We start from the raw sequence: 27841 nt of genomic DNA on the forward strand, positions 1-27841 counted from the left end.
TATAAAATGAATTAGGAGGATTCTGTCCTTTTGTCTGTTTTGGAATAGTTCTAGTAGGATTGGTGTCAGTTCTCTGAACGTTTGGTAGAATTCTCCAATGAAACCATCTGGGGCATTGTTTCTTTTTGTTGGTAATTTTTTGATGACCTGTTCAATTTCTTCTTTTGTTATGGGTCTTTTCAACTTTTCCACCTCAGTCTGTGTTGGTTTAGGTAAGTAGTGTGTTTCTAGAAATCTATCCAGACCTTATAGATTTTCAACTTCGTTGGAGTACAGTTCTTCGTAGTATCCTGATACTATCCTTTTTATTTCGGTTAGTTCTCCTGTGGTGTCACCCAATTCCTTTCTTAATCATATTACTTGTATTCTCTCCCTTTTTTCCTTTGTTAAATTTCCCAGTGGTTTGTCAATATTATTAATCTTTTCAAAAAACCAACTTCTAGTCTTAATTTTTTTTATTGTTTATTTTCTGTTAGCATTTATTTCTGCTCAAATCTTTATTATTTCTTTTGGTGACTGTAGACTTTTGTTTGCTACTCTTTTTCTAATTGTTGGAGATGTTGGTTTAAGGTGTTGATTTTGGCTCACTCTCCTTTTTTGATGTGTGCATTTATTGGTATAAATTGGCCTCTGGTCACTGCTATTGCTGTGTCACAAAGATTTTGGTATGTTGTGTTCTGATTCTCATTGGATTCAAGAATTTTTTATTTCTTTTATTACCCAATCATTTTTAATGAGGATGTTATTATTCAGTTTCCATGTTTGCTGTTTTTTCATTGATCTTCTTGTTGTTGGTTTCTAATTTGATAACATTGTGATCTGAGAAGATGTTTTGCATATTTCGGTATTTTTAAGTTTATTAAGGGCTTGCTTTATGGCCTAACATATGGTCTATCCTGGAGAATGTTCCATGTGCACTGGAAAAGACTATATAATGTGCTGTTGTGGGGTGAAGTGTTCTATAGATGTCCATAAGGTCAAGTTGGTGGATTGTATTGTTTAGTTCTTCTGCGTCTTTGTTGAGTTTCTTTCCAGTTGTTCTATCTGTGATTGAAAGTGGTGTATTAAAGTCTCCTGTGTGAGTGTGGGGGAGCTCTGGTAGCATAGTGGCTAAGGCACTTGACTGCTAACCAGAAGGCTGGTGGTTCAAACCCACTAGCTGCTCCTCGGAAGGAAGATAGGGCAATCTACTTCCGTAGTGATACTGCCTTGGAAACCCAAGGAGGGGTCGCTATGAGTTGGGTCCGACTTGATGGCACATAACAACAGCAACAACATGTGAGTGTGGAGTCATCTGTTTGACTTTCCAGTTCTGTTAAAGTCTCATTTATGTATTTTGGGGTTCTTTCATTGGGTCTGTAGATACTTATTTTTGTTACGTCCTCTTATTCAGTTGGTCCTTTAATCATTATATAATATCCTTCCTTGTCTTATGGTAGCTTTTGTGTTAAAGTCAGTTTCATCATAAGTTAATATTATCACTCCTGCTCTTTTGATTGCCATTTGCTTGATTTATCTTTTTCCAACCTTTGATTTTTAGTCTGTTTTTGTCTTTGTGTCTAAGCTGTGTCTCTTACAGAGTGCATATTGATGGGTTATGTTTTCTTACCCTGTCTGCAACTCTCCATCTCTTGACTGATGAATTTAATCCATTTATGTTCAGTGTAATTATTGACAAGTGTGAATTTGTTGCTATCGTTTTGTTGTGTGTTTTTTCGTGATGTTGTTGATTTCTTTGTTCTATACAATTTTCTGTGCTGAGCTCATTTTGTTTTTGAATCATGTTATGACTTCTTTCATTGTTATTGTTTTAATATTTGCTAAATATTTGTTCTTGTCCTCTTTTTTATTGTGATGTGAAGGTTTATCATTTTCTTTGAGGTTACCCTGTGATTCTTATGATTTTTCTTTCTGAGTTTAGAACTGTCCATTCTATCTTGCAGCTCTCTTGACTTCCTCACCATTTAGAAGTTCTGTAACTACACTATTTTCTCCCCTCTTCTTGGTTTGTAGTTGTCCTCATTTGCCAGTTGATGTCTCTGGTTCCCTGTTTACAATCTTGTAAGCTTATTTTCCTTTGGATACTTCCATAGCTTTGTTGGTTTCTGGGTTATGTGTCATCATGTGTATTAATGGTCAGTTATTGTTTGCTACTGTTGGTTCTCTGTCCAAAGGACTCCCTTTAGCATCTTTTGGAAGGTTGGTTGGTTTTAAGAAATTCCATTAATTTCTGCTTATCTAGAAATATCCTAATTTCACCATCATATTTGAGGGACACTGTTTCTGGGTACATAATTCTTGGTTATAAATTTGTATGTTTCAGGGTTATATACACCGTCCCATTCATTGCCTTCTCACCTGCATGATTTCTGCTGAGAAATCAGAGCTTCATCTTACTGGTTGCCCTTTGTAGGTAACTTTTCATTCTTCCTGTGCTACTTTCAGGATTCTTCCTTTGTCTTTGGTTTTGATGAGTTTCATGATGATATATGTCTTCGTGGTTTTCTTTTGAGGTCTATCCTGTTTTGGGTTTGTTGGACTTCTTGAATGAATATATTCTCGTCTTTCAGTGAAATTCCCTTCCAACAAATAATCTGTTTTCTCTGTGGTTTTATTCGTCTTTTCCTGTTCTAGAATTCTAGTTACACGTAGGTTATTGCTTTTGATGGTACCCCACATGAATCTTAGGCTTTCTTCATTTTGATTTGATCTTTTTTCTGATTGGTCCCTTCCAAAGGAGTATTGAGGTATTTGTCTTCATTCCCACTAATTCTGTCTTCCCTTGATTCGATTCTACTCCTTTGCTCTTTTAATGTGTTATCTATTTCTGAAAATACAGTATTAATCTTCTGGATTTATCTGTAGATTTTGTATCATTTCTAATTTTTCATTTATTTTGTCATTTTGTATTATCTTTCAAAATTTTTCTGGTTTTGTCTGTGTTTCCTTTATTTTGCCAGAGTTCTTCTTGGTCTGCCTGTCAATCTGTTGAAGGTACCAAAAAAATTATTTTGAATTCTTTATCAGGGAGTTCCAGTGCTGCTGCTGCTTTAGGGATGTGTTCTGGGTCTGTATCCTGGTCCCTAGTTTCTCCTGCTTTATCTTGCTTCTTTGTGTGGACTGTGATGGTCTTTTGTCTCCTTGACATAGTGACTTTGTTGTATTTATGTTTTATTGGTGATTGTATGTTGGAGTGATTCGCCCAAGATTTTCGTTTTCTTTGTTTTGTATCTGTGTAAGCTGGATACTGTGCTCCTCTGTTCGCTAGTTGGCAGCACTTAGACACTTATCACCTTTCTCCTGTTCGGTGTGATAGAGTGTGAGAATGGCTGCACAGGTCTCTGTTAACTGTTTGTGAAAAGCAGTTATGGGTGAGTTAGACTTATATTAGCTGTTGTGCATCGTTGGCCAGTTGGTACAGAAGCAAGTGGTAGCCCTCACTCAGTAGGTGCGGGTATGGTTGTGTTGTATGGGCATGGTTGCTGTCTCCCACTCAGTTGGAGAAAAACAACAATCAAAAAACCACTGAAAAAGTAAAAGCAAGTGGGCAGAAAACACACACTGTATAAACCCACAGGAGCAATCACCAAAAGAGAAAAAAAAGAAAAAACTAAAGAGGAAACGCAATAAATGAGAGAAAATATTTAAAGAAATACTTTAAAAAGACAAATGTGAATAGAAAAAAAGAAAGAAAAACCTACAGTATCTGGAGGAGAGGCAGATAACAGAAAAGAGCTAGAATAAGAGAATAACGAAGGAAAAAAATGGGGAAATTGCAAAATGATAAACAAGGGATAGGGAAAACCACAAGAAAAAGAAATGGGAACCAGAAAAGGGAAGAGAGAAAAAAACAAAAACTTGAACCTGGGAAGAGAAAAAGAAAGAATAAAAATAAAAAGGAAAAAGAAAAAAAAAAATTTAAGCCAACAAAAAGGAACAATAACAACAAAAAAAATCTGGGGAGGGCAGGGCAGGGCACCCAGGCTCTGTCAGAGCACCCAGACTGGCATGGAATTCCTGCCGGCCCTGAAGGTGGGTGGGAGTGAGGGATGGCCACACCTCTGTTCACCAAGAGGATGTGTGGTATAAAAGTACAAGGGGAATATCACAACTTTCCAGTCCTTAGCCTCCTGTATGTCCATGCTGTCTTAGGCAAGTGGAGCATATTCTTAGGTCTGTGGAATCTGAGAGCATGCTGTTGCTTTAAATATCCAAAATGGTCAAATTGCTTATAAACATTCAAAATTGCTGCTCCCTCTGGACAGCCAAAAGTCCACAGCTCAGTTTGTCACCTTCTCTGCTCTTTCCCTTTTTAGTCTTCAGCCACCAATGTAGTCCTTCTTGCAGCCCTTGGTGAGCAGGGCCAATTTTTAGGTTAATTCTTAGGTCTTAACACCATTTGGAAATGTCCAGACTTCCTGTGCCATCAGGATCACTGACATTCCGCAGTTCTGTTTGTTTCCTTATTCAGTATTTCCACGCTGGTTCTTCTGCTGCATCCATTCTTTCAAAGCTTAGAGTTCCGGGATTATTTTCTGTCTCTCTCAATTGGTTTCTCTTTTCTTTGTTGAAGACGGTCTGTATAGTTTGTCTGCCTATTTTCCCATCTGAGCAGAACTCTCTCAAACTTGTGTTTTAAAATATACTATTCCTGATTAAAAAGGAAGAGCTTTGGTTGTGCAGTGTCAGCAGTTTGAACCCAGTAGTTGCTCTGTGGCAGAAAAATGTGATGGTATGTGTCAGAGTTGTATCCTTTCACCATACTTACTCAATCTATATGCTGAGCAAATATGCAAGAAGCTGGATCATACGAGGAAGGACATGGCATCAGGATTAGAAGAAGACTCATCAGCAAGTGACCTTATAGAACAGAGCAGAACTGCTACATAGGATTTCCTTGGCTGTGATGTGTATAGGAGCAGATTGTTAGATGTTTTTCCCTATGGAACCACTGGTGGGTTCACACTGATAACCTTTCAGTTAGCTTCTGAGCTTAACCATTGTGCCATCAGACTTGCTTAAAGTGGACTGCTTAGAATGCTATTAATAAACATGGCCATCTGGAATCTGTATGGTATAAACTGGAAACCAAAATATTAGGAGGCAGGGGGTGTCTTATCATTTCTTGAATATGGGCAAAGAATTAAGGATTATTCAAAGCAAGTGGGGAGAACAAATGTATGATTAATAAAAATGAAATAATAACATAAATTAGTTTTTGTATGTCTGATAGGAGATAGTTCATTTCCCTGTCTACTGTTTTCTCTGTAGTTCTAAAAAGTCATTGATAACTATTTTCCCTCCTCTCCCTTTTTTTAGAGTTCAACCTGGTCATTGCTATCATCTGTACAATGGTCTGAGAGCAAGCCTTCTAGATGACTATCAATTGCCAGAAATTTTGAGAACTCCTTTGGAAGAACTTTGTTTACAAATAAAGGTAAATTAGGTGGGAGGATAAGAAACTGTATAAATTTATTTTGCTACGGATCAAAAATCCCACCACTGTCAACTCATTTGTGACTTACAGCAATACTCTAGGACACGGTAGAACTGCCCCATAGGATTTCCAAGTCTGTAAATCTTTACAGAAGCAGACCGCCACAACTTTCTACTGCAGAGCAGCTAGTGGGTTTAAAACGCTGACCTTTCAGTTAGCAGCTGCCAAAAAGGCAAGGAGGCCACATCTTCTGACCTCCTTTAACCCCACAAGAGGAAGACAAAATCACCATCAGTAGCCCAAGGCCTATTGTGGCAAGGCTAGACATACTGCCTCCCTCCAGCCCTTTCACCAGCCGTTCTCCTGCAGCACCCACCAGCTCTCTGCTGGGTTCGATAATTCGCTGCAGTGGCCTCACAGAACTCACAGATTATGGGGTTTATTAGGGAAGCACCAGGCTACAATTCAAGTTCAGAAATATACTCAATCACTTGCAGCCGGCTGTCTCACTCAGCAGCAGGCAGTCTCAGTAGCACATCACTCTCTCAGCCATTGCGTGTCTCGCCCGTATCTCAGTAGTGCATGTGTTTCTCACGTATCTCAGGAGCGAGTTTCTCTCAGCAGCACATCTTTCTCAGCCAGCAGTCAGAGAGACTCCTGCCTCCAGTAGGGCTCCTTTTGAGCCTGGCAGAGTGGCCAAACTAACCAATCCCAACATCAGACTTCTGCATTGCTGAGAGAGAGAGAGAGAACTTCCCAGAAGATTACTTCGTGCCAGTCTGAACAGAAATACCCAGATGGATAACTTTAACCATCAGGGGCTACTCAGTTGCTCATGGCAAATTCCACCAAGGAGTTTACAAAGACTTATGGCTAGAAAAGCCACACTATGTAATTTGCTACATCACAACGGCAGAGCATTTTACTCGTTATCAAGGTTCCTTATTTCATTATAAGGGAAATTAATGAGATGTTAATGAAACAGTTTTTGCTCAGAAGCCATATACTACCTGGGATTAATCTCAGCTCCTCCCTCAGAAAACATCGGACAGTTATTTAAATTAACCTCATAATATTTTTGAACAGTCTAGCATGTAGTAAGTACTCAGTAAATGTTAACTATAATTATTATGTTTTAATATCATCCATCCCTGGTTAAACATGACTTAGTATTTTTCTCCAGCATCTTTTCTGTTTAGATATCATTAGCCTTCTTGTTATGAAGATATTTGTAATCAACTTGTTAAAATTTAAGCAGCTACTTTCCTCATTAATAAAGTTGGTGATAGAAAGTGACATATTGGCCAGAAATGATTTGAATTCATTCCAGTAAATAACTGAGTTATAGAAGATGCTTTATAGGTTTGATACTTTGGGTGATCAGCACAACCAGGACTAAACTGTTATATAAATATATGATACATGTTTAATTGTACTTGTCCATTCTCAGATTTTAAGGCTGGGTGGAATTGCTTATTTTCTGAGCAGATTAATGGATCCACCATCAAATGAGGCAGTATTGCTCTCCATAAAGCACCTGATGGAACTGGTAAATTTTCATTTTTTAATTCTAACTTAGATTTAGAGTATAGAACTTGTAAGCATAGAATTTATACTTAATACTATGAAGTAGATCAATGAATGTACAGAGTGCCAAATTTGATTCATGGCTTGGCTATTCATTCAGCTCAGTGTATGAAATATGCATGAGAAAATTATAAAATGATACCTTTGTGATAATCTTTTAATGTTTAGCTACTGTTCAGTCAATCCCCAGCTAGTGATGACCCCTATGCACAATGGAATATGACCATTGTGATCCATAGGGTTTTCATTGGCTGACCTTTGGAAGTAGATCACCAGAGGCCTTTCTTTCTAGTTGTGTTTAGTCTGAAAACTTCCCTGAAACCTGTTCAGCATTATAGGAAACACACAAGCTTCCACTGACAGATAGGTACTGCCTGTGTTTGAAGTGGATTGGCTAGAAATCAAACCTAGCCTGGCATAGAAGACAATAACTACTAAACCACAACTGTCCCCATTCTTCTAATACAATTCTTTTTGGCAGGGGGATGTTTGTTAATTGCTGGTCCTCATTTGTGTTCATGAAATGAACTTTCTTGGTATTCTGCTATTTCAGATTGTTGTAATTGTTTAGAGGCTTTGTCAAATCCAAGTAACTTAATGACAATATGCACATTTTGTATAGGAAATAATGGGATTAAACTATTAAAGATCCCCCCCCCTTGGCCATACTTTTTAATTTTTTAAATGCCTTTTCTTGAATTTTCTTATTCAAGAAATTAGTATTTATGAAATAACTATTTAGTTGGCACATCCATGACAAGGTAATGCTGAGAAGAGGCACAGGACTGCTTGCGAGTTGGTGCCCAGAGTGGGAGAAAGCACTTACAGAAGGGGTTATAGTTGTGATGTGCAATAATGGTAGCCACAGGTGGCTGTTGAGCATTTGAAATACACAAATGTGACTGTGATATTAAATTTCTAATGTAATTTAAAATATTAAATAGCCGTAAGTAGCTGGTGGCTATCATTTTGAACGGTACAGTTATAGAGAATTTCCCTCAACATTACAAGTTCTGCGTGTTAGGTTGTTGTTTTGTGCCGTCAAGTAGGACCCGACTCATAGTGACCCCCCCCTCCTTGGGTTTCCGAGACAGTATCACTATGGAAGTAGATTGCCCAACCTTCCTTCTGAGGAGTGGCTGGTGGGTTTGAACTGCCAGCTTTCTAGTTAGCAGTCAAATGCCTTAGGCACTACGCTACCAGAGCTCCCATGTATTAGGTTAGAGGATACCAAAAGCATTTTACGAATTTCACAGGTTTATTTTGTGAGAATTAAAAATATCATCACTGCAGATAATTATTTTATTATGATAAAACATATATAATAAATGTGCCATTTTTAACATTTTTAAGTGTACAACTCAGTGACATTAATTATATTGACTGTGTTGTACATTATCACAACTGTTTCCAAAAGTTTTTCATCACCTCAAATAAACTCCTGTTTCCTTTTTCAGGTTCTGTCTAGATATTCTATTAATTATTGAGAGAAATGTATTGAGGTCTTTAACTGTTATTGTAGAACTGTCCTTAAGCAACAACTTCCAGTTGCCCCCTTCACCCAAGTGCTTGGTAACTACTGATAAACTTTGTCTTTATGCAGTTGCCTATTCTAGATATTTCATACAAGCGGGATCACATAATGTTTATCTTTTTGCATGTTTCACTTAGCCTAATGTTGTTGTTGTTCTTTTTTTAATTTTTATTGTGATTTGGGTGAAAGTTTACAGAGCAAATTCATTTTCCACAGCTCACATACACTTTATCTCATGACATTTACTACAATTTACCACAATGCAACAACCCCTCTCCACTTCCTCCCCAGTTATCTCTTCTCTGTATCCTTCCCACCCATGCACTTCTGCTCCCTAAGTTGCCTCCCTGTGCATACACAGCCTTTCTATTCTCCCATAATTGATCTCTCTAAGGAATGTATCTACCTAATGTAAATATTCAGTTGATAGGACTGTCTTTTGTTTGGTTGGAAGCCACAGGATTGGGATCAATTACAGACCTGGAGGGCAGCTAGGGGCCATAGTCTCAGTGATGCCATCAGGCTCTATCAGACCAACAAACCTGGTCTTTTTTTTTTTTTTTTTAATAATTTTCAGTTTTGTTCCACATTGTCCCACTCTATCCAGGATCTCCTTCATAGATCCCCCCCTCTGAGTGGTTGACACTGGTAGCCAGGCACCATCTAGTTCTTCTGGTCTCATGGTCGTATAAGCTGAGGATCACATGGTGAACCAGTCCCTTGGACTAATTGTTTCTATGTGTCTTTGGTTTTCTTCATTCTTCTTTGCTCTTGACTAGAAGAGACCCCTCGTTGCATTTAGATGGCCGCTTGCAAGCTTTTAAGATCCCAGTTGCTACTTGCCAAAGTAGGATGTAGAACAATGTTTTTGTATAGTATGTCATGTCAGTTGATCTTGATATCCCCTGGGACTGTGGTCCTGAGCCCACTACTTGCTCGCTCTAGGTAGCTGGCTGTGGCCAATGAGTGAGTATAACCTTGTCCCTTGTCAGCTCTTCTGTATACCTGGGAATTCTTATGTTTTTGTTGTGTTGTTATGTGCCGTCGAGTCGAACCCGACTCATAGCGACCCCTCCTTGGGTTTCCGAAGCAGTATCACTACGGAAGTAGATTGCCCCATCTTCCTTCTGAGGAGTGGCTGGTGGGTTTGAACCGCCAGCCCTCTGGTTATCAGTCAAGTGTCTTAGCCACTATGCTACCAGAGCTCCCGGGAATTTTTATAGAACATATAAATACATTCATAGAAAAATTGACTGCCAACCCTATCCATGGTCTTAGGCACACTACCCCCTGCATAGACATATCGAATAGTTTAGCCTATCTACCCATCTATCTGCCTGTATATCAGTGTTTGCCTTCACTGACAGTGCAGTACTATATGTGCATGAGAGTTCGTCTTGTTATCCGTAACTTCCATGCACCTCTCTTTGTCTTCCTCTTCCTTAATGCCACTGTGTTGATCACTCACATTTGCTATATTGCCCTACTTTTTTTTTAAACTTTTTATTGTGATTTGAGTGAAAGTTTACAGAGCAAATTGTTTTCCATTCAACAATTCATACATATTTTGTCTCGTGACATTGACTGCAATCCCCACAATGTAACAGCACTCTTCTTAGTTCCTCCTTGTGTTTCCTGTTTCCATTCATCCTTTCCTATCCCTTCCTGCTCTTTTTTTTTATTATTGTGATTTGGGTGAAGATTTACAGAGCAAACTCACTTTCCATACAGCTTATATTACCCTTCTAATCACCCAAATCAGTACTTGTCTCTACCTGTCTAACAGTGTTCCCTCCCCTCCACTCTGACCCCTGTCAACCAACAAAGAATATTTCTTTCCATATATAAACTTTTCCTTGACTCCTTACAATAGTGGACTAATACAATATTTGTCCTTCTGTGATTGACTTATTTCACTCAGCATAATGACCTTCAAGTTCATCCACATTATGTGGTGTTTTGCAGATTCTACATTATTCTTTAGTGTTGTATAGAATTCCATCGTGTGTATGTACCTTAGTTTGGCTATCCATTCTTCTGTTGATGGGCACCTAGGTTGTTTCCATCTTTTTGCTGTTGTAAATAGTGCTGCGATGAACATAGGTGTGCATATATATATCTGTTCTTGTCCTGGATCTCACTTCCTTAGGATATATACCTAGTAATGGGATTACTGAATCAAATGATATTTCTAATTCCAACTTTTTAATGAATTGCCATACTGCTTTCCACAGTGGTTGTATCATTGTACAGTCTCACCAACAGTGTATGAGAGTCCCAATCTCTCTGCATCCTGTCCAGCATTTGTTATTTTTTGTCTTGTTGAACTTTGCTACTAGTGCTAGAGAATGATGGTATCTCATTGTTTTGATTTGCGTCTCTGTAATGGCTAATGATCTCAGCATTTCTTCACATGTTTGTTGGCTGCCTGAATATCCTCCTTGGTTAAGTGTCTATTCATGTCTTTTGCCCGTTTTTTAACTAGATTGTGTTTTTGCTGTTGAGGTATTGGAGTTTTTTGTAAATTGTAGAGATGAGTCCCTTGTCACATATGTCATTGCCTAATTGTTGTTGTTGTTATATGCTGTTGAGTCGGACCTGACTCATAACTACTCCTCCTTGGGTTTCCGAGGCGGTATCACTATGGAAATAGATTGCCCAATCTTCCTTCCAAGGAGTGGCTGGTGGGTTTGAGCCACTAGCCTTCTGATTTGCAGTCAAATGCCTTAGGCACTATGCTGAAAGCTTAATGTTTTTAAGGTTCATTCATATCATAGCATATATCTGAACTTTACTTCTCTTTATGGCTGAATAACAACCCTTTGTATGTATATACCACATTTTGTTTACCTGTTCATCTAGTGATAGACATTTAAGTTGTTTTCATGTTTTGGCTGTTGTGAATAGTGCTGTGTCAAACACTGGTATACCAGGATCTGTTTGCTTTCAGTTCTTTGGGGTATATATCTAGGAATGGAATTGCTAGGTTATGGTATTATTTTGTTTAACTTTTGCAGAAACCACTACATTGTTTTCCACAGTGGTTGCACCATTTTACATCCCTACCAGCAGTGTACACGTGTTGTGGTTTCTCTACATCTTCATCATTTAATTTTTTGTTTTATTTTGTTTTTGTGGTTGGAGAAGATACTTTGTATAATTTCAGTCTTCTTAAATTTATTGAGATTTATTTTGTGACCTAACATAGGGTCTATTGTGGAGAATGATATATGTGCACTAGAAAAGAATTTATGTCTACCATTGTTGGATAAAGCGTCCTTTATATATGTATTTTAGGTCTAGTTGGTTTATAGTGTTGCCTAATTTCTTTGTTTCATTTTTGATCTTCTAGATGTTCTGTCCAATATTGAGAGGAACGTACTGAAGTCTCCAGCTATTATTATAGAACTGTATATGTATCCCTTTGATTCTGTCACTGCTTAATATATTTTGGAGCTGTATTATTAGTTGCATCTATATAATTGTCTTTTCTTGATACATTAACTTTTTTTTTTCTTTTATCACTTTTATAGTGGTGAAAACATACACAAACAAGACATTCACCAATGTAACCAATTCTGCGTTCATAACTCAGGGATATTAATGACATTTTTCATGTTGTGCCACCATTATTGCTATAAATAAAAAAGCCAAACTCACTGCTCTCAAGTCATTTTCCAACTCATAGTGACACCTCCTTGGGTTTCCGAGGTGGTATCTCTACGGAAGTATATTGCCCAATCTTCTTTCCAAGGAATGGCTGGTGGGTTTGAACCGTCAACCTTCTGGTTAGCAGTCAAATACTTTTCAAAAATATTCCACCACCATTAGCATAAATTTAATGCCCCACAGACAAAAATTTCCCATTTCCCCCTCCCTCCTACCCCTGGTAACCACTAATAATCTTTGGTTTCTGTATTTATTTATTTTTTCAACCTATGTAAGAATTTAGGAGCTGTGGTAGCATAGTGCCTAAGGCATTAGACTGTTAACCAGGAGGTTTAAATACCAGTTATGTGGTATTCTGCAGATTCTACATTATTCTTTAGGGTTGCATAGTATTCCATTATGTATATGTACCACAGTGTGATTACCCGTTTCTGCATTGATGGGTACTATTTTGGTTACCTAGTGTTGCTCTGGTGGCATAGTGCCTAAGGCACTTGACCACTAACCAGAAGGCTGGCGGTTCAAACCCACCAGCCACTCCTCAGAAGGAAGGTTGGGCAATCTACTTCCATAGTGATACTGCCTGGAAAACCCAAGGAGGGGTCACTGTGAGTTGGGGCCGACTCAACGGCACATAACAACAACAACAGTGCTGCTCTGACAAGAATATACCACAAATGGGATGGCTTGAAGAAACAGAAGTTTATTCTCTTACAGTTTGTTGGCTTTAAGTCTGAGTTCTAGATGCCAGGCCCTAGGGGCTGTGTGAAAGCCCCTCGACCTTGGGCTTCAGCTCTGCCTCTTGTTCCCAGCCAACTGAAGATAGAGGCATCCCTTCACTTAGGCAGCTACTGGCTGCTAAGGCTAAGAAGCCCAAGGTCAACAAATAAAATGACACAGTCCTCATGTGACCAAACAACATGGCAGGCCGTGGATTCAAGTCCATTGAAAATCCCAGGATTGTCAGAGCATGGGAGGCTGCTAAACAAAAACTCGGCTACATGCAGGGTTCAAGCATGCCATAAGCTAGAGACCATTCCCAAAGCTGTTTCTTATATGCTGAAAGCATACTACATACCCAAAGCAGCTACTCTGCTGTTTCAGTAGAGTCCACCATGGAGTTTATTACCAATCTCATTATGGGGAATAACTATATTCAGCTGCCCAGCCACTCAAACAGCCCCAGCCAAGTTGACACACAAATTTAACCATCAGAGGCAGTTAGGTTGTTTCCATTTCTTTGCTGTTGTGAATAGTGCTGTGATGAATATGGGTGTGCATATACCTATTTATATCCTGCCTCTCACTTTAGGGTATATACCTAGTAATAGGATTGCTAGATCAAATGGTATTTCTATTTGCAATTTTTTAAGAAATCACCATATTGATTTCCACAGTGCTTGTTTCATTTTACAATTCCACCAGCAGTGTATGAGAGTCCCAATCTGTCTACATCCTCGCCAACATTTGTTATTTTCTGTAGTGTTGAACTTCGCCATAGGTGCTGGGGTAAGATTTTATCTTGTTGTTTTGATCTGCATCTCTGATGGTTAATGATTGTGAACATTTCTTCATGTATTTGCTGACCACCTGAATATCCTCTTCAGTGAAGTGTCTATTCATTTTGTCTTTTGCTCATTTTTTAATTGGATTGTTATTCTTTTTGGTGTTGAGGTGTTGGAGGTTTCTGTAAATTTTAGATATAAGTGCCTTGTCAGATATGTAAGTATCAATAAGTGGGAATTTGTTGCTGTCATTTTGTTATGTGCTTTTTCATGGTATTGATGTCTTTGTTCCATATAATTTTCTGTGCTGAGCTCGTTTTGTTTATGAATCATGTTATCACTTCCTTTGTTGCTATTGTTTTGGTATTTGCTAAATATTTGCACTGGTCTTCTTTTTTATTTCTATGTGAAGGTTTATCATTTTTCTTTGATAATTACCCTATGATTTATAATTTTCTTCCCTAGTTTACAACAGTCCATTCTATCTTATAGTTGTCTTGACTTCCCTACCATTTAGAAGTTCTATAACTACACCGTTTTTTCCCTATTTTTGCTTTGTAGTTGTCCTGATTTGTCAGTTGATGTCTCTGGTCCCCTGTTTACAATTTTAATAGGCTTATTTACTTGTATTTCTATAACTCGGTTGCTTTCTGGGTTATGTCATTATGTATGTTAATGGTCAGTTGTTTGCTGTTGTTGATTCTCAATCCAAAGGACTCACTTTAGCATCCAAAGAAGCTATTTCTAAGTAGTATTATATTCCTAGCTATAGAGGTAAGAATTCCAGCACATATTCTAAAGGGACACAATTCAATGGATAACAAACTTTTTATCTAATTATGGAAGTTTCTTTCTATTCCTAGTTTATTAAGAAGTTTTTATCATGCATGGATAATTTATTTTACCTAACTTTTTTTTTTTCTATATGAAATTATGAAGGACTTTTCTCACTTTCTCTGTTTTCCTTGTATTGCTTGTTAATGTAGTATAGATTAAATTGATTTTACAAAAGTTAAACCAACTTTTTTGTCCCTGAAATGAACTGTTACAACTTGATGACATTCAATTTGCCATTGTTTTGTTTTGTGCAATGTGTGAGAATATTTAGTAGTTTTCTTCAAATATCCTTAACAGATTTTGGTGTCAGAATTATGCTGGGCTCCATACACAAGTTGAAGTATTTTTATTTTTAATTTTTTCCCTTTCTCTGAAAGTATTTTTTTTAAATTGAGGCTATTTCCTTTATAAATCTTTGGTAGAAGTCTGTGTCTAATGGAACCATACTGATTTGTTTCTAGTTTTCATTCTCATTTGTATCTTGTCTTGTGTGCCTAGTTAGTTTAATTGCATGCTGGACTTTGTATTTACAATAGAGATTTACCTTCTTGGAAACCCAATGGGGATCGCTATGAGTTGGAATAGACTTGATGGCAGGGGTTTTTTATATCCTAAATCTGTAGTAATTCTTTTTCTTATTAACTTCTCGGTGTCTTCAGGTGGCTTCTCTAATTCCTCATTGTCCTCAGTAGGGTGATTGGACCCAATTCGATAGTTAATCTTAGCAGAAGTCACTTCTATTTTTAGGAGTTCTAGATGGATGTGTTATTTTTTGCCTCCTAATCTCATGGTTCCTCAGCTGCTAGAATCTAGGGGCTATGCATTGTATATTCCAAATATGTGCTAGTGTCTTGTTTGTTTTTTTCTCTTAACTTGTACTTTACTGGGTGATTTTCTCTAACTGAAAACTTGCTAGTTCATTATTTCTTCAGAATTTCTCCTAACATACACAGCAAAGCAAAGTTGTGGATTAATTTGTTTTTATTTAATGTAGTTTCTAATCTTTGATTACTTCAGAACTTATGTTTTGATGAAGAAAACTGAAGCTGGACAAGGCTTAAAGCATTTGGACTTAAGAGAATAAAGTGTGACCTGCAGAATTTTTTTTTTAATCCAAACAAAACATAGCTTTAAATGTAATGCTTTAAAATGTATTTTAACTGTGAACCCTTACTTTACAGAATGCTTTGGATAAACAAGAAGAATTGACACCTCTTGGAGTCCACTTAGCACGATTACCAGTTGAGCCACATATTGGAAAAATGATTCTATTTGGAGCTCTGTTCTGTTGCTTAGATCCAGTGCTCACTATTGCTGCTAGTCTCAGCTTCAAAGATCCCTTTGTCATTCCATTGGTAAGAGATTCACATAAGAAGCTGGGTGTTTTCAAATAAAGAGAAAAATTGTTACTTAGAAGTACTTTTCATTAGTTTTTTTATTAGAATGCTATATCCTATTATATAGCATCAGAGCAGTGTTAATTGCCTTTACCTGTTATTTCCAGGGAAAAGAAAAGATTGCAGATGCAAGAAGAAAGGAATTGGCAAAGGATTCTAGAAGTGATCATCTGACAGTTGTGAATGCTTTTGAGGTAAAAAAAAAAAAAAAGAGAGAAACAACTTGTTCTGGACTATATAGCAGTTTATTTACATGAACAAGGAACATACTTAACACTTTAAAACCTGTATTGGAGATACCAGGAATACATAGTTACCTTTATTGAGAAATCTGTTGTGTTTTGATACGAGTATAACAAGCAAGTATTGAACAGTTTAAAATTTTAAATTTGACAGTATTCACTTACCTCTTACTTGCATTCATGACAGATACACCAAAAAACCAAACCCACTGCCATTGAGTTGATTCTGACTTATAGCAACCCCCATTGGGTTTAAATCTTTACGGAAGTAGACTGCCTCTTCTTCCTCCCACAGAGCAGCTAATGGTGGATTTGAACTGCTGACCTTCTGGTTAGCAGCCAGATGCCTTCACCACTACACCACCAGAGCTCCTTTGGTGACAGATAACCACTTTCTGTTCATGAACAATGACTCCTATAATCAGATTCAACATGTTTATAAAGAGCATCCTAATCATATGTATTGTTCGGATTACAGAAATTTTTGGGAAACATCAAAAACCAAGCTCATCTGAGTGTAAACATTTACCACTTATCTTTGCAATATTTGTTACTTAATTTGTACAGGCAATATCTTTTTACTGTAGCTCTAGACTCATTTTGTACTCCAAAATAAGGGAAAGTTTTTATATCATTTTCCTCAGAGCTTAGTAAACTTCTTGCCTTTTTCCCTTCACTAATAAAAACATGTTTGAAATAGAAAATATATAATAACATTGAAATTTGTTCTACATTTTTTTTCTTTCTGACTCTTGATTAATACGTTACAATATCAGGTCATTTTGGGTAAAATATACAATTAACATATAACCGTATAACTCATACTTGCATAACAATCATCTGAAAGTTTGGTGGTAATTCATTCTCAAAGACTTGGATTATGGGGAGTTCATACTTCTTTAATTTGTAAGTTTTAAAGTTGTTTTGAGTATTTTACAAGGAAAATGAAATATCAGGGAAGGTTCAGTTATTGCTAGAATAAAGACAGAAACTCATAAGCAATCTATGGTTTAGAGAATGATATAAATAGATTTTATTTCCTTGCTTGCTAGGGCTGGGAAGAAGCTAAGCGACGTGGTTTCAGATATGAAAAGGACTATTGTTGGGAATATTTTCTGTCTTCAAACACACTTCAGGTAATGGTGAATGTTTCACAGTTCTCATCTATGTCAAATTAGAGAATGAATGTGTGCATATGCTTTGTGCAGTAGATCTGTAGCAAAAAGTTGTCTAAGTTTCTTTTATGAAGTTTAATCATTGTACAAATTAATAGAGACTCTTCATTAAATCAACTGAAACAAAACAAAGAAAGATATGTGTAATGTAATATAACTAATGACCTAAAAAGAAACAAGATTCCAGAGTAGACAGTAAAGTGCAGTACAACTCAGTTATTATTCCTATCCTTACTTTTTTTAGTAGCTGTTTTGATGGTTTAACCTGAGAATTTTTACTAATAGTTCTAATTCTTTTTAAAAATATCAAATAGGGTATATATCTGTAACTTTTTGTGATTTAATACTAATAGTGAGAACATTACAGGAGAGGCATACATGAACAAAAGAAAGTGAGTAAGGAGTTGCACATCACCCTTCAGACTATGGTGAATTGGGGAAGTGAGTTGAAGCCAGTGAGAGTAGGACTATCATCCCACTCCCCCAAAACACATACATCACAACTCTGTGGTGAGAGCCCTGTCACTAAACTAAGCATGTAACAAATCTATGAAGAGAGAAAAGAATTAAGAATCTAGCCTGTCTAATTGAGACTCTCCAATCATTAGCAAAGTAAAGACGCATGGCAACTCTGTAAAGTTATAAAATCAAAGAGAGGTTTAAAAAAAAAGAAAACAGCATAGCATAACAAAAGAAAATACATCTGCTTCAATAATATTGAGCAATTTAAGAACAATATGAATTCTTTAAAACACAGGTAAAGTTAACCAATATAATTAATAGAGTGGATGAAGGGAAGATTGCTGAGTTGAGAAACAAATTGTGTGCCAAAAGAATAAAAGAAAATTGGACACTCCCTTAAAGTCAAATTATTGCCACAGAACGGAGCCTTGAGGTAATCCCAGTTCATGAATATAGCTGAAAAAGACAGAGATTCAAGCAATAAGTTAAAAGCTTAGAGAACGGAAGACACAGATGATCCATTATGAGCATAATAGATGTCTACATAGAAAATTCAAGTGTAATTGAATGTGTATTCACAGATATAAGACTATTTCCCTGAAATGGAAAATGAAATGAGCCAGAAGTTTAAAAAGATTGCTGAATCTAGCTGTCATTTGAGAATATTACCCAGTCAAGATATTAATTCACATATAAAGATGAGGCAGGCATTCAAGAAAGCACTTGAGAAATACTCCCATGAAATATTGTTGAAAAAGTATTGACAATAATATACTACCTATTAAGAGATGAATCAAAGTGGAGAATTCATAAATGGAGCTAAATGAACTGGTAGTGTACATTGAAACTATTTAGATGTATTAACTGATGCAAAGCATTGTTGTTGGAAGTTATCAGTACAGGCTAGATTGTAAAGGTTATCCTGAAAAATATAAAATAGTGCTAATTAAAACCTGGAGTGGCTTAAGAATCAATTATAACAAAATGAGGAAATATAGTGTCTCACATTTCATATTCTTAAAATGACTACACCTTTTAAAATGTATAATCGTGAAACCAAATGTACATGAAATGTTGAATGTAAAACAAATTCTGCTCTGTAAACTTGCACCTAAAGCACAATTAAAAAAAAAATTTTCAATATATACTGTATTTGACTTAATTGAAACAACTAAATACGTGTAATAAAATGTATAATCTTTTCATAAGCTTAAAAGAATCCTTTTGAAAATATATTTTATAATTATAAAAATTTAAAATCCGTCTTTTAGTTTGATTTCTGTTTAATTTTCTTCTTCAAACTAAAATTTTAATGCTTTTATGAAGACAGCTTCTATGCTGTGATCGGGCGGATTGCCCAGTAAGCAAGCATCACAGGTTAACTAGTGCTTACTCAACTGATCTGTAGCGAACAGTTGCACATTTTTCACATCAAAGATTCTACTTCTAGGTATGGCTGGCGTCTGTCTCTCCCAGTCCCATAGCACCTTCCTATAGAATCAAACATTTTTTTCAAATTTACAGTCCCTGATCGAAATGGAGCACCCAGTAAGCAAGGTAAAAGCATGTGGTGACACCTAGGTGAAATTGTTCACTACAGGTTAGTAGTAAGTAAGCACAAGTAAGCCTTTGCTTACATTATTGGTTAATCTGACACTGGCCGTGATCTCATTGTTATGATAGTATTTCTGTTTAAGTTTCCTGTGAGTATACATTTTGCCCTCTATATCTCTGGATTTCGCATCTGTGGCTTCAACCAACTGCTGATCAGGGTGGATGAGGGGCTGTGGGGGCAATTAAGTGGTCATAGCAATCCTTCAAAGACTAAGAGGGAGGAGTGTGCACAAGATGCTATTTTACATAGCATTTACATTATATGGGTATTATAAGTAATCTAGAGATGATTTAAAGTATAAGGGAGGATGTGCTTAGGTTATATGCAAATACTGTACCATTTTATATAAGGGACTTGAGCATCTCCAGTTGGGAGGGTAGTCCTGGGACCAATCCCCCGTAGATACCGAGGGACAACTATACATGCACAATACGTAGCTGCAATCTTGATAGCTTATTTAATGATTATTTCTGAGAGTATGGAGGGAATTTTCTGTTTTCATCTTTTTAATTTTCATCATTACTTGAATGCTTTATAATGAGCCATGCATCATTTTTATCCAAGCAGTGATTTTCTTTTAAATAAAATCATTAAAAATAGAACAGGCCTTAAGCATATATACATGTATGTTAATTAAAAAAACCAAACTCACTGCCGTGGAGTCAATTCAACTCATAGTGATCCCTCCTTGGGAGGGGGTATCTCTACAGAAGTAGACTGTCCAATCTTCCTTCTGTGGAGTGGCTGGTAGGTTTGAAACACCAGCCTTCTGGTTGGCAGTCAAATGTCTTAGGTACTACACCAGTAGCACTCATTAATATCTTAGCAGTGTAAAATGGATATTTTTCAAAATATGGTAGAGGGAGGGTGATTTGAAAAATTACTTAGTCTTTTGCAAAATGGAACAATCCTTAAATATCTCTAAAACAGGCAATTTTTTTTTTTTTTTTTTAAGAAGGCCAGATAGTAAATATTTCAGGCTATGCAGGCCACAGGGTCCCAGTTGCAACCACTTAACTCTTTCATGGTAGTGCAACAACCATAGATAATATGCAGACAAATGGGTGTGGCTTTGTTCCAGTGGAACTATTTGCAAAAACAGGCAGAAGCCAGAAAGTCTGGAATTGCTGACACCTGCTCCAAAACACCACATTTTTGCCAAAATGTATTAATAAAACAAGGAAAACTTACAACTGAATTTCTGAGTATATTCCTTGGTAGCTGTGTCAAAGCTGTTCTAGTTCTGTTTGTTACCATTGCTCCCTAGATGCTGCATAACATGAAAGGACAGTTTGCTGAGCATCTTCTTGGAGCTGGATTTGTAAGCAGTAGAAATCCTAAAGATCCAAAATCTAATACAAATTCAGGTAAAGCAAAAAATACAGTGTAAATAACTTGGTACTATTGTTCATTATACCAGTATTTACTTTTTTTTATCTCCCCCCACATCTTTCCACTCCCAATAGATAATGAGAAGATCATTAAAGCAGTTATCTGTGCTGGTTTATACCCTAAAGTTGCTAAAATCCGGCCAAATTTGGGTAAAAAAAGAAAAATGTAAGCATTGAAGATTATTATCAATCACTTGGCAATACTTCCTTTAAACTTTAAAAATCCTTTAGCACAGCAGGACTTTGTTGTAATGTAAATTTGATCTTATGCATATTTGGGCCATGTTCTTGTTCTTTAATTTTGATCATTTAGAAGAAGGCAAACTGTTTGTTTAACTTAGGCATCATTTTCCCTTATGACATTTCTACAGTTACCTCTGTTGTCACTCACTACTCTCATAGAATGTTAGTGAAATATAATACTAGTGTAAATGTTAGAAAAGTAAGCCAGCTTTTCAAAACAATTATATAGATAAACTCCAAACCAAGCTCATTGCCATCAAGTTAACTCTGACTCATAGCGACCCGACCCCCTTGGGGTTTCCAAGGATGTATATCTTTACGGGAGTAGATTGCCCAGACTTCCTTCTGCTGACTGGCTGCTGGGTTTGAACCACCTACCTTCTAGTTAGCAGTCAAATGCCTTAGGCATTACACCACCAGAGCTCCTTAATTATCTGGATAGAAATCACTAAGGGTAGTTTTGTTGAAGTTTTTGTTTTGTTTCCCTCCTGCTATAACTGGATGATTTGGTAACAGCTCTTTGAAGAAAATTTTGATGATTCACTCTTTCAAGAAATAAAATGTAGTGAGTAAATATACTGATAGTTTCAGTAGTAATTGGAAAGACATTATCTGCTGAGTAAATGAGCTCATACTAGCAAGGGTACAGAGAAACTGAGTCACAGATGAGTAGTGGTTTCTGAATTTGTACCACCTTTTTGGAAGGCATTCTAGATTAGAATTATGTGTCAAGAGTCATTAAAGTAGGTACTGGCCTACTGGATTCCTAAGTAAATATTTTAAGAAATATGCCCAGAGAAAGTAATTAAAAATGTTTTCTAAAAGTTGTATTGTAAACAACATAAATATCTAGTAGCAGTGAAGACAGACATTGTGTATGGTTTTATAATACCACATTATCATATAACAGTTTCTTGGACATGTAACATATTCGTTGTTTAGTAATATAGAAAATACTTAAACTTCTGTTAATTTAAAAAAGAATACTGCCAAATTACTTAAACTTCTGTTAATTTAAAAAAGAATACTGCCAAATTAAACTGATTATAAACATGAAAAAAAAATGCATGAAGGGATAGGAAACCTTAACAGTACACTGAAGTGTAGACATTGTTCTAGGGCAGTGAATCTCAGAGGTGATTCAGAGGTGATTAAGGCTCCCCCTCCCCCCCGAACATTTGGCAGTTTGGAGATATTCATGGTTGTCACAACTTGAGAGCAGAGTATGCTTCTAGCATCTGGCAGGTAGAGGTCACAGATACTGCTAACCATCCTGTATTGCACAAGATAGCCTCCCACATCAGAGAATTATCCAGTTCAAAATGTCAACCATGGTGATATTTAGAACCCCTATTTTAGGGTAGGATTATGGACAGTAGATGAATTTTAATCACTTATGGCTAGATTATCTGCATGTAAATGATTTAAGTATTCTTGACAGCAACACTTTAGTTAAATTTTTATATCTTTGTCTAACTGCACAGGTAGCCTAACAGGCGTTTTTATTACCATCCTGGGAAGTTTTTTATTTTTGAAATAGTGTAATTCTCTAGGAGTTGATGCTTTGTTTTCATTTAGAGTAGAGGTCAGCAAACTGTGGCCTATGGACCGGAAACTTGTTTTTGTAAATTTTGGTTGGACTGTTGTCATGCCCATTTGCTTATTATATTGTCTATGTCTGCTTTCTTGCTATAGCAGCAAAATTGTGTAGCTGTGACAGATTATATGCCCACAAAGCCTAAAATATATACTGCCTGGTCCTTTACAGAAAAAGTTTGCCAGCCCCCACTCTAGTGATGATACAGGGTTGCAGTGTGGCATTAGTTAAATTAGTGGCATGTGGGATGAAGAAAAATACTTTATTCCAGATAATTAATCATGACTGTGATTTCATGATTTTGGTAGAATTATTGTAAATTTTAAGAATATCAGAAAAGATACTCTTGAAAACAAATAGAAACAATTCATGGATCACCAGCTTTAATATTTTTTGATACAGATAATTACCATTACTTAAAAGGAGAAATCCCTGAGTGGTGCAAATAGGTAACGTGCTTGGCTGCTAACCTCTAAAGCTTAGGGGTTTGAATCCACACAGAGACACCTTGGAAGGAAGGCCTGATGATCAACCAACTTCTAAAAATTCAGCTTTTGAAAACCTTATGGAGTGCAGTTCTACTCTGACACCCATGGTGTTACTATGAGTTGGAATCAATTCAACAATAATCATTTTTATTTAAAAATAAACCTTCAAGCATTTTTCTCTTGAAAAATATTTGTTGTTGCTATGTGCCGTCAAGTCAAACCCGACTCATAGCAACCCCTCCTTGGGTTTCCGAGGCAGTATCACTACGGAAGTAGGATTGCCCAGCCTTCCTTCCGAGGAGTGGCTAGTGGGTTTGAACTGCCTGCCGTCTGTTAGCAGGCAAGTGTCTTAGCCACTATGCTACCAGAGCTCCCTGAAAAATATTAGTTAAACCAAAACCAAACCAAACCCACCACCACTGAGTCGATTCTGACTCATAATGACTCTCTAAGACAGAGTAGAACTGCCCCATGGGGTTCTTAAGGCTGTAAATCTTTACGGAAGCAGACTGCCTCATCTTTCTCTTGCTTAGTGACTGGTCAGTTTGAGCTGCTTACCTTTGGGTTAGCAGCTCTATGCTTTGACCACTGCACCACCAGAGCACCTATAAATTGAAAAATAATCTTTATGACTATCAAAGACCCCCTAGAGACTGAATGAGAGCTGTATCAAGGTACATTTATTTCAACTTTCTGTTTTGCAGTTAGGAGATTTGTATGAATATGTGAATGAGTTTGAGTGAATATTTAAAACATTTTTAAAAAGTTTGGTTTTATATCTATCTGGGTGCATACCCTGTGAAATTTTTAAATTAATTTCAGAAAATTACCCTTAAAATCAAGCCTTATTTATTGGTATCCTGATTGACATAGACAAATGTATAAACTCTTCTCTTGGTCTGAACCGCTTATTATTTCAGATGTTGATTTTACTCATATTCTTTAGTGGCATAGTGTATCTTAGCACAATTAAGGGATATTCTGTCACCTTTCTAATGTGTTAGTTAATTATATTTATGTGAACATGATTAACTTGTGTGAGTTACAGAGTATTAATATTTAGCTGACATTTTCTAATTATTATTAAAATGAAAATTCTGATCTTTCCTCAAATATGAATTTATAAATTTATATTCCAAAAAATAAAACAAACTCAGCTGTGGGCTTGTTTTTTATGTTCTGGGGTTTGTTTAGTTTTTCAGTAAGCCGTTCATCAAATATTTGATAAAGTTAAAAAAATATTCTAGAAGACTTTTAAAAGAAATTGTTTTAATTTTTTTAAAGGGTTAAAGTGTACACAAAACCTGATGGATTAGTTGCCATTCATCCTAAATCTGTTAATGTGGAGCAAACAGACTTTCATTACAAGTGGCTTATCTATCACCTGAAGATGAGAACAAGTAGTGTAAGTGAACATTTAAAATAATTACGGATCTGGATAGCAGTCTTGTCATATATAATTGTATAGTTCTCACAATTATAAACAAAATTTGATCTTTTTTTTTTTTTACTTTGATATGAATTATCACCTTTTCCCTTAAGCAAATAGCCTGTACTTTTAATTGTGCATGTCTGTCGTGATGGATTTTTATATTTTAATTAGTTAGTGTGATTTTGATCATATTCTTCTGTTTAGAAAAATAATTTGAGATTATTTTTAAAGTATTATGCATATAGATAAAAATAATTTCAGCTACGTTACTAGTTTCGGTTTTGCCACTCAGAAAATACATTGTTTAAAGAATAGTGCTATAGTTTGAATTGAATTAAAGGTATAAAACCCTCATGTTCTCTAAATTAATGATAATGTATTTAACATGCCGTATCTTCACAGTTAGTCTCCATTACTACACAAGTGCGGGAGCCCTGGTGACAGTGGTTAAGTGCAAGGATGTTAATCAAAAGATCGGCAGTTCGAACCTACCAGCCACTTTGAGAGAGAACGATGTAGAAGTCTGCTTCTGTAAAGATTTATAGCCTTAGAAAGCACATGGGGCAGTTCTATTCTGTCTTACACGGTTGCTTTGAGTTGGAATCAACTCGATAAATTTGGTACCGATATAGAAGACAAACGATGATAAACTGATACAGGTGGACTCTTGAATGTATTAATTCACTTTCATTCTCTTTGCAGATATACTTGTATGACTGCACAGAGGTTTCCCCATACTGTCTGTTGTTCTTTGGTGGTGATATTTCCATCCAGAAGGATAATGATCAAGAAACTATTGCAGTAGATGAATGGATTGTCTTTCAGTCTCCAGCAAGAATTGCCCATCTTGTTAAGGTGACTGATTTTACATGATTGTCTTTGAATATATGTGCAAGTCTGCATGTGGTCTTATGATTTTGATCTAAGTGTTACATGTAAGACACTCCTTGCTCTATTTCAGCAGAACAGATAATGTTGAGAAACTGATTGACAGCTTTTCCAAATTGTTTTTGAAATGATAAGTGAACAATTCTAAATGGCTCAATGTAGTTGAAAGTGGAAATTTATTTTTTTATTTTTTTTGTAATTTGGGTGAAAGTTTACAGAGCAAATTCATTTTTCTTACAGAAGTTCACATATACTTTGTCTCATGACATTGACTGCAATTTCCCAAATGGAACAGCTCTCTCTCCATGTCTCCCCATAGTTACCTTTTCCCTGCATCTTTCCCTCCTTTGCACTCCTGTCCCCCGAGCTGTCTCCCGGTGTGTACACAGCCCTTCTATTCTCCCATGATCCAAGGAGTGTATCTATCTAATGTAAATGTTCAGCTCATATGCTTGTCTTTTCTTTGGCTGGAAATCATAGGAGTGGTTTTAATTCCAGACCTGAAGGGGAGCTAGGGGCTGTAGTCTCAGTGGTTCCACCAGGCTCTGTCAGACCAGCAAACCTGGTCCCTGTTTATTTTTATCTTTTTATTGTTTTGAGTTTTATTTCACATTATTCTCCAACTCTGTCCAGGATCTCTTACATAGATCCCCCTCCGAGTGATTAACAGTGGTAGCCGAGACCCATCTAGTTCTTCTGGTCTCATAGTTGTATAGGCTGAGGATCGTATGGTTTGCCAGTCCCTTGGACTAATTGTTTCCATGCATCTTTGGTTTTCTTCGCTTTGGATGAGGCACGACCCGTCATTGCATCTAGATGGCTGCTTGCAAGCTGTTAAGATCCCAGTTGCTACTTGCCAAAGTAGGCTGTGGAACAGTGTTTTGTGTAGTATGTTGTGCCAATTGAGCTTGATATCACCTGCGACCATGGACCCGACCCCACAAGTCCAACTTGTCGCTCCCTCTGAGTAGCTGGCTGTGGCCAAGAAGTGTCTATAACCTTGTTCTTTGTCAGCTCTACTATGCACCTGGGAATTCTTATAGAACATACAAATACACTTGTAGAAACATTGTCTGCCAACCCTGTACATGGTCATGGGCACACTCCTTCCTACATAGACATACCTAATCATTCAGCCTGTCCACTCATCTGTCCGTTTGTATATCAATGTTTATCTTCATTGCCAATACAGTACTGTATGTGCACAAGGGTTCATATTTGTTTTTGTACCTCCCATGCATCTCTCTCTGTCTCACTCTTCCTCTGTGTCACTGTGTTGATCACTCATATTTGGTACATTGCCCTTCTCTTCACCCAATTCAATACTTGTCTCTACCTATCTGGCAGTGTTCCCTCCTCTCCCTTCCCACCCCTGGTAACCAACAGAAAATTTATTTCTATGTATAAATCTTTCCTTGACTTTTTACAGTAACAGACTAATACAATATTTGTCCTTCTGTGATCGACTTACCTCACTCAGCATAATGACCTCTGAATTCATCCATGTTATGCGGTATTTTGCACATTCTACTTTATTCTTTAGGTTGCATAGTATTCCATTGTGTGTATGTACCATAGTTTGGTTATCCATTCTTCTGTTGATGGGCACCTAAGTTGTTTCCATCTTTTTGCTGTTGTAAACAGTGCTGTGATGAACGTGAGTGTGCATATATCTGTTCTTGTCCTGGCTCTCACTTCTTTATGATACATACCTAGTAATGGAATGGCTGGGTCAAATGGTATTTCTAATTCCAATTTTTTAAAGAATCGCCATACTGCTTGGCACAGTGGGTTGTACCATTTTACAGTCCCACCAGCAGTGTATGAGTGTATGAGTCCCAATCTCTCCACATGCTTGCCAGCATTTTGTGATTTTCTGTCTTGTTGAATGTTGATACTAGTGCTGAGACAAGATGGTATCTCATTGTTGTATTGATTTACATCTCTCTAATGGCTAATGATTGTGAGCATTTTTTCATGTATTTGTTGGCTATCTGAATATCCTCTTTGGTGAAGTGTCTTTTCATGCCTTCTGCTCATTTTTTAATTGGATTGTTTGTCTTTTTGTTGTTGAGGTGTTGGAGTTTTCTATGAATTTTAAATATAAGTCCCTTGTCCCTTGTCTAATACGTCATTGCCATTATTTTTCCCCAGTCTGTAGGTTTTCCTTTGACTCTTGTAGAAGTCTTTGGAAGCACATAAAAATTTAATTTTTAAAAGGTCACATTCAGACATCAAGCTCAGTTGGCATAACGAACTATACAAAACATTGTTCCACCTCCTACTTTGGCGAGTAGCGACTGGGATCTTAAAAGCTAGCAAGCTGCCATCTAGATGCAACG

The 27841-nt window shown here is 36.8% G+C and overlaps 1 protein-coding gene across 1 annotated transcript in view; it reads left to right on the forward strand.

The window, feature by feature from the left end:
* Positions 1-27841, forward strand: part of DHX36 (DEAH-box helicase 36) — a gene marked incomplete at its 5' end in the record, with an annotated part of 75932 nt that overhangs the window by 40265 nt on the left and 7826 nt on the right. The window contains 9 exon segments of the mRNA XM_007943566.1: positions 5320-5437; positions 6888-6986; positions 15751-15924; positions 16074-16160; positions 17261-17344; positions 20728-20827; positions 20927-21017; positions 24464-24584; positions 25314-25466. Coding sequence (XP_007941757.1) covers positions 5320-5437; positions 6888-6986; positions 15751-15924; positions 16074-16160; positions 17261-17344; positions 20728-20827; positions 20927-21017; positions 24464-24584; positions 25314-25466 — 1027 coding nt within the window.

The sequence above is a fragment of the Orycteropus afer genome, unplaced genomic scaffold (genome assembly GCF_000298275.1).
Source record: "Orycteropus afer afer isolate SDZICR_OR568_19922 unplaced genomic scaffold, OryAfe1.0 scaffold00109, whole genome shotgun sequence".
Classification (NCBI taxonomy): domain Eukaryota; kingdom Metazoa; phylum Chordata; class Mammalia; order Tubulidentata; family Orycteropodidae; genus Orycteropus; species Orycteropus afer.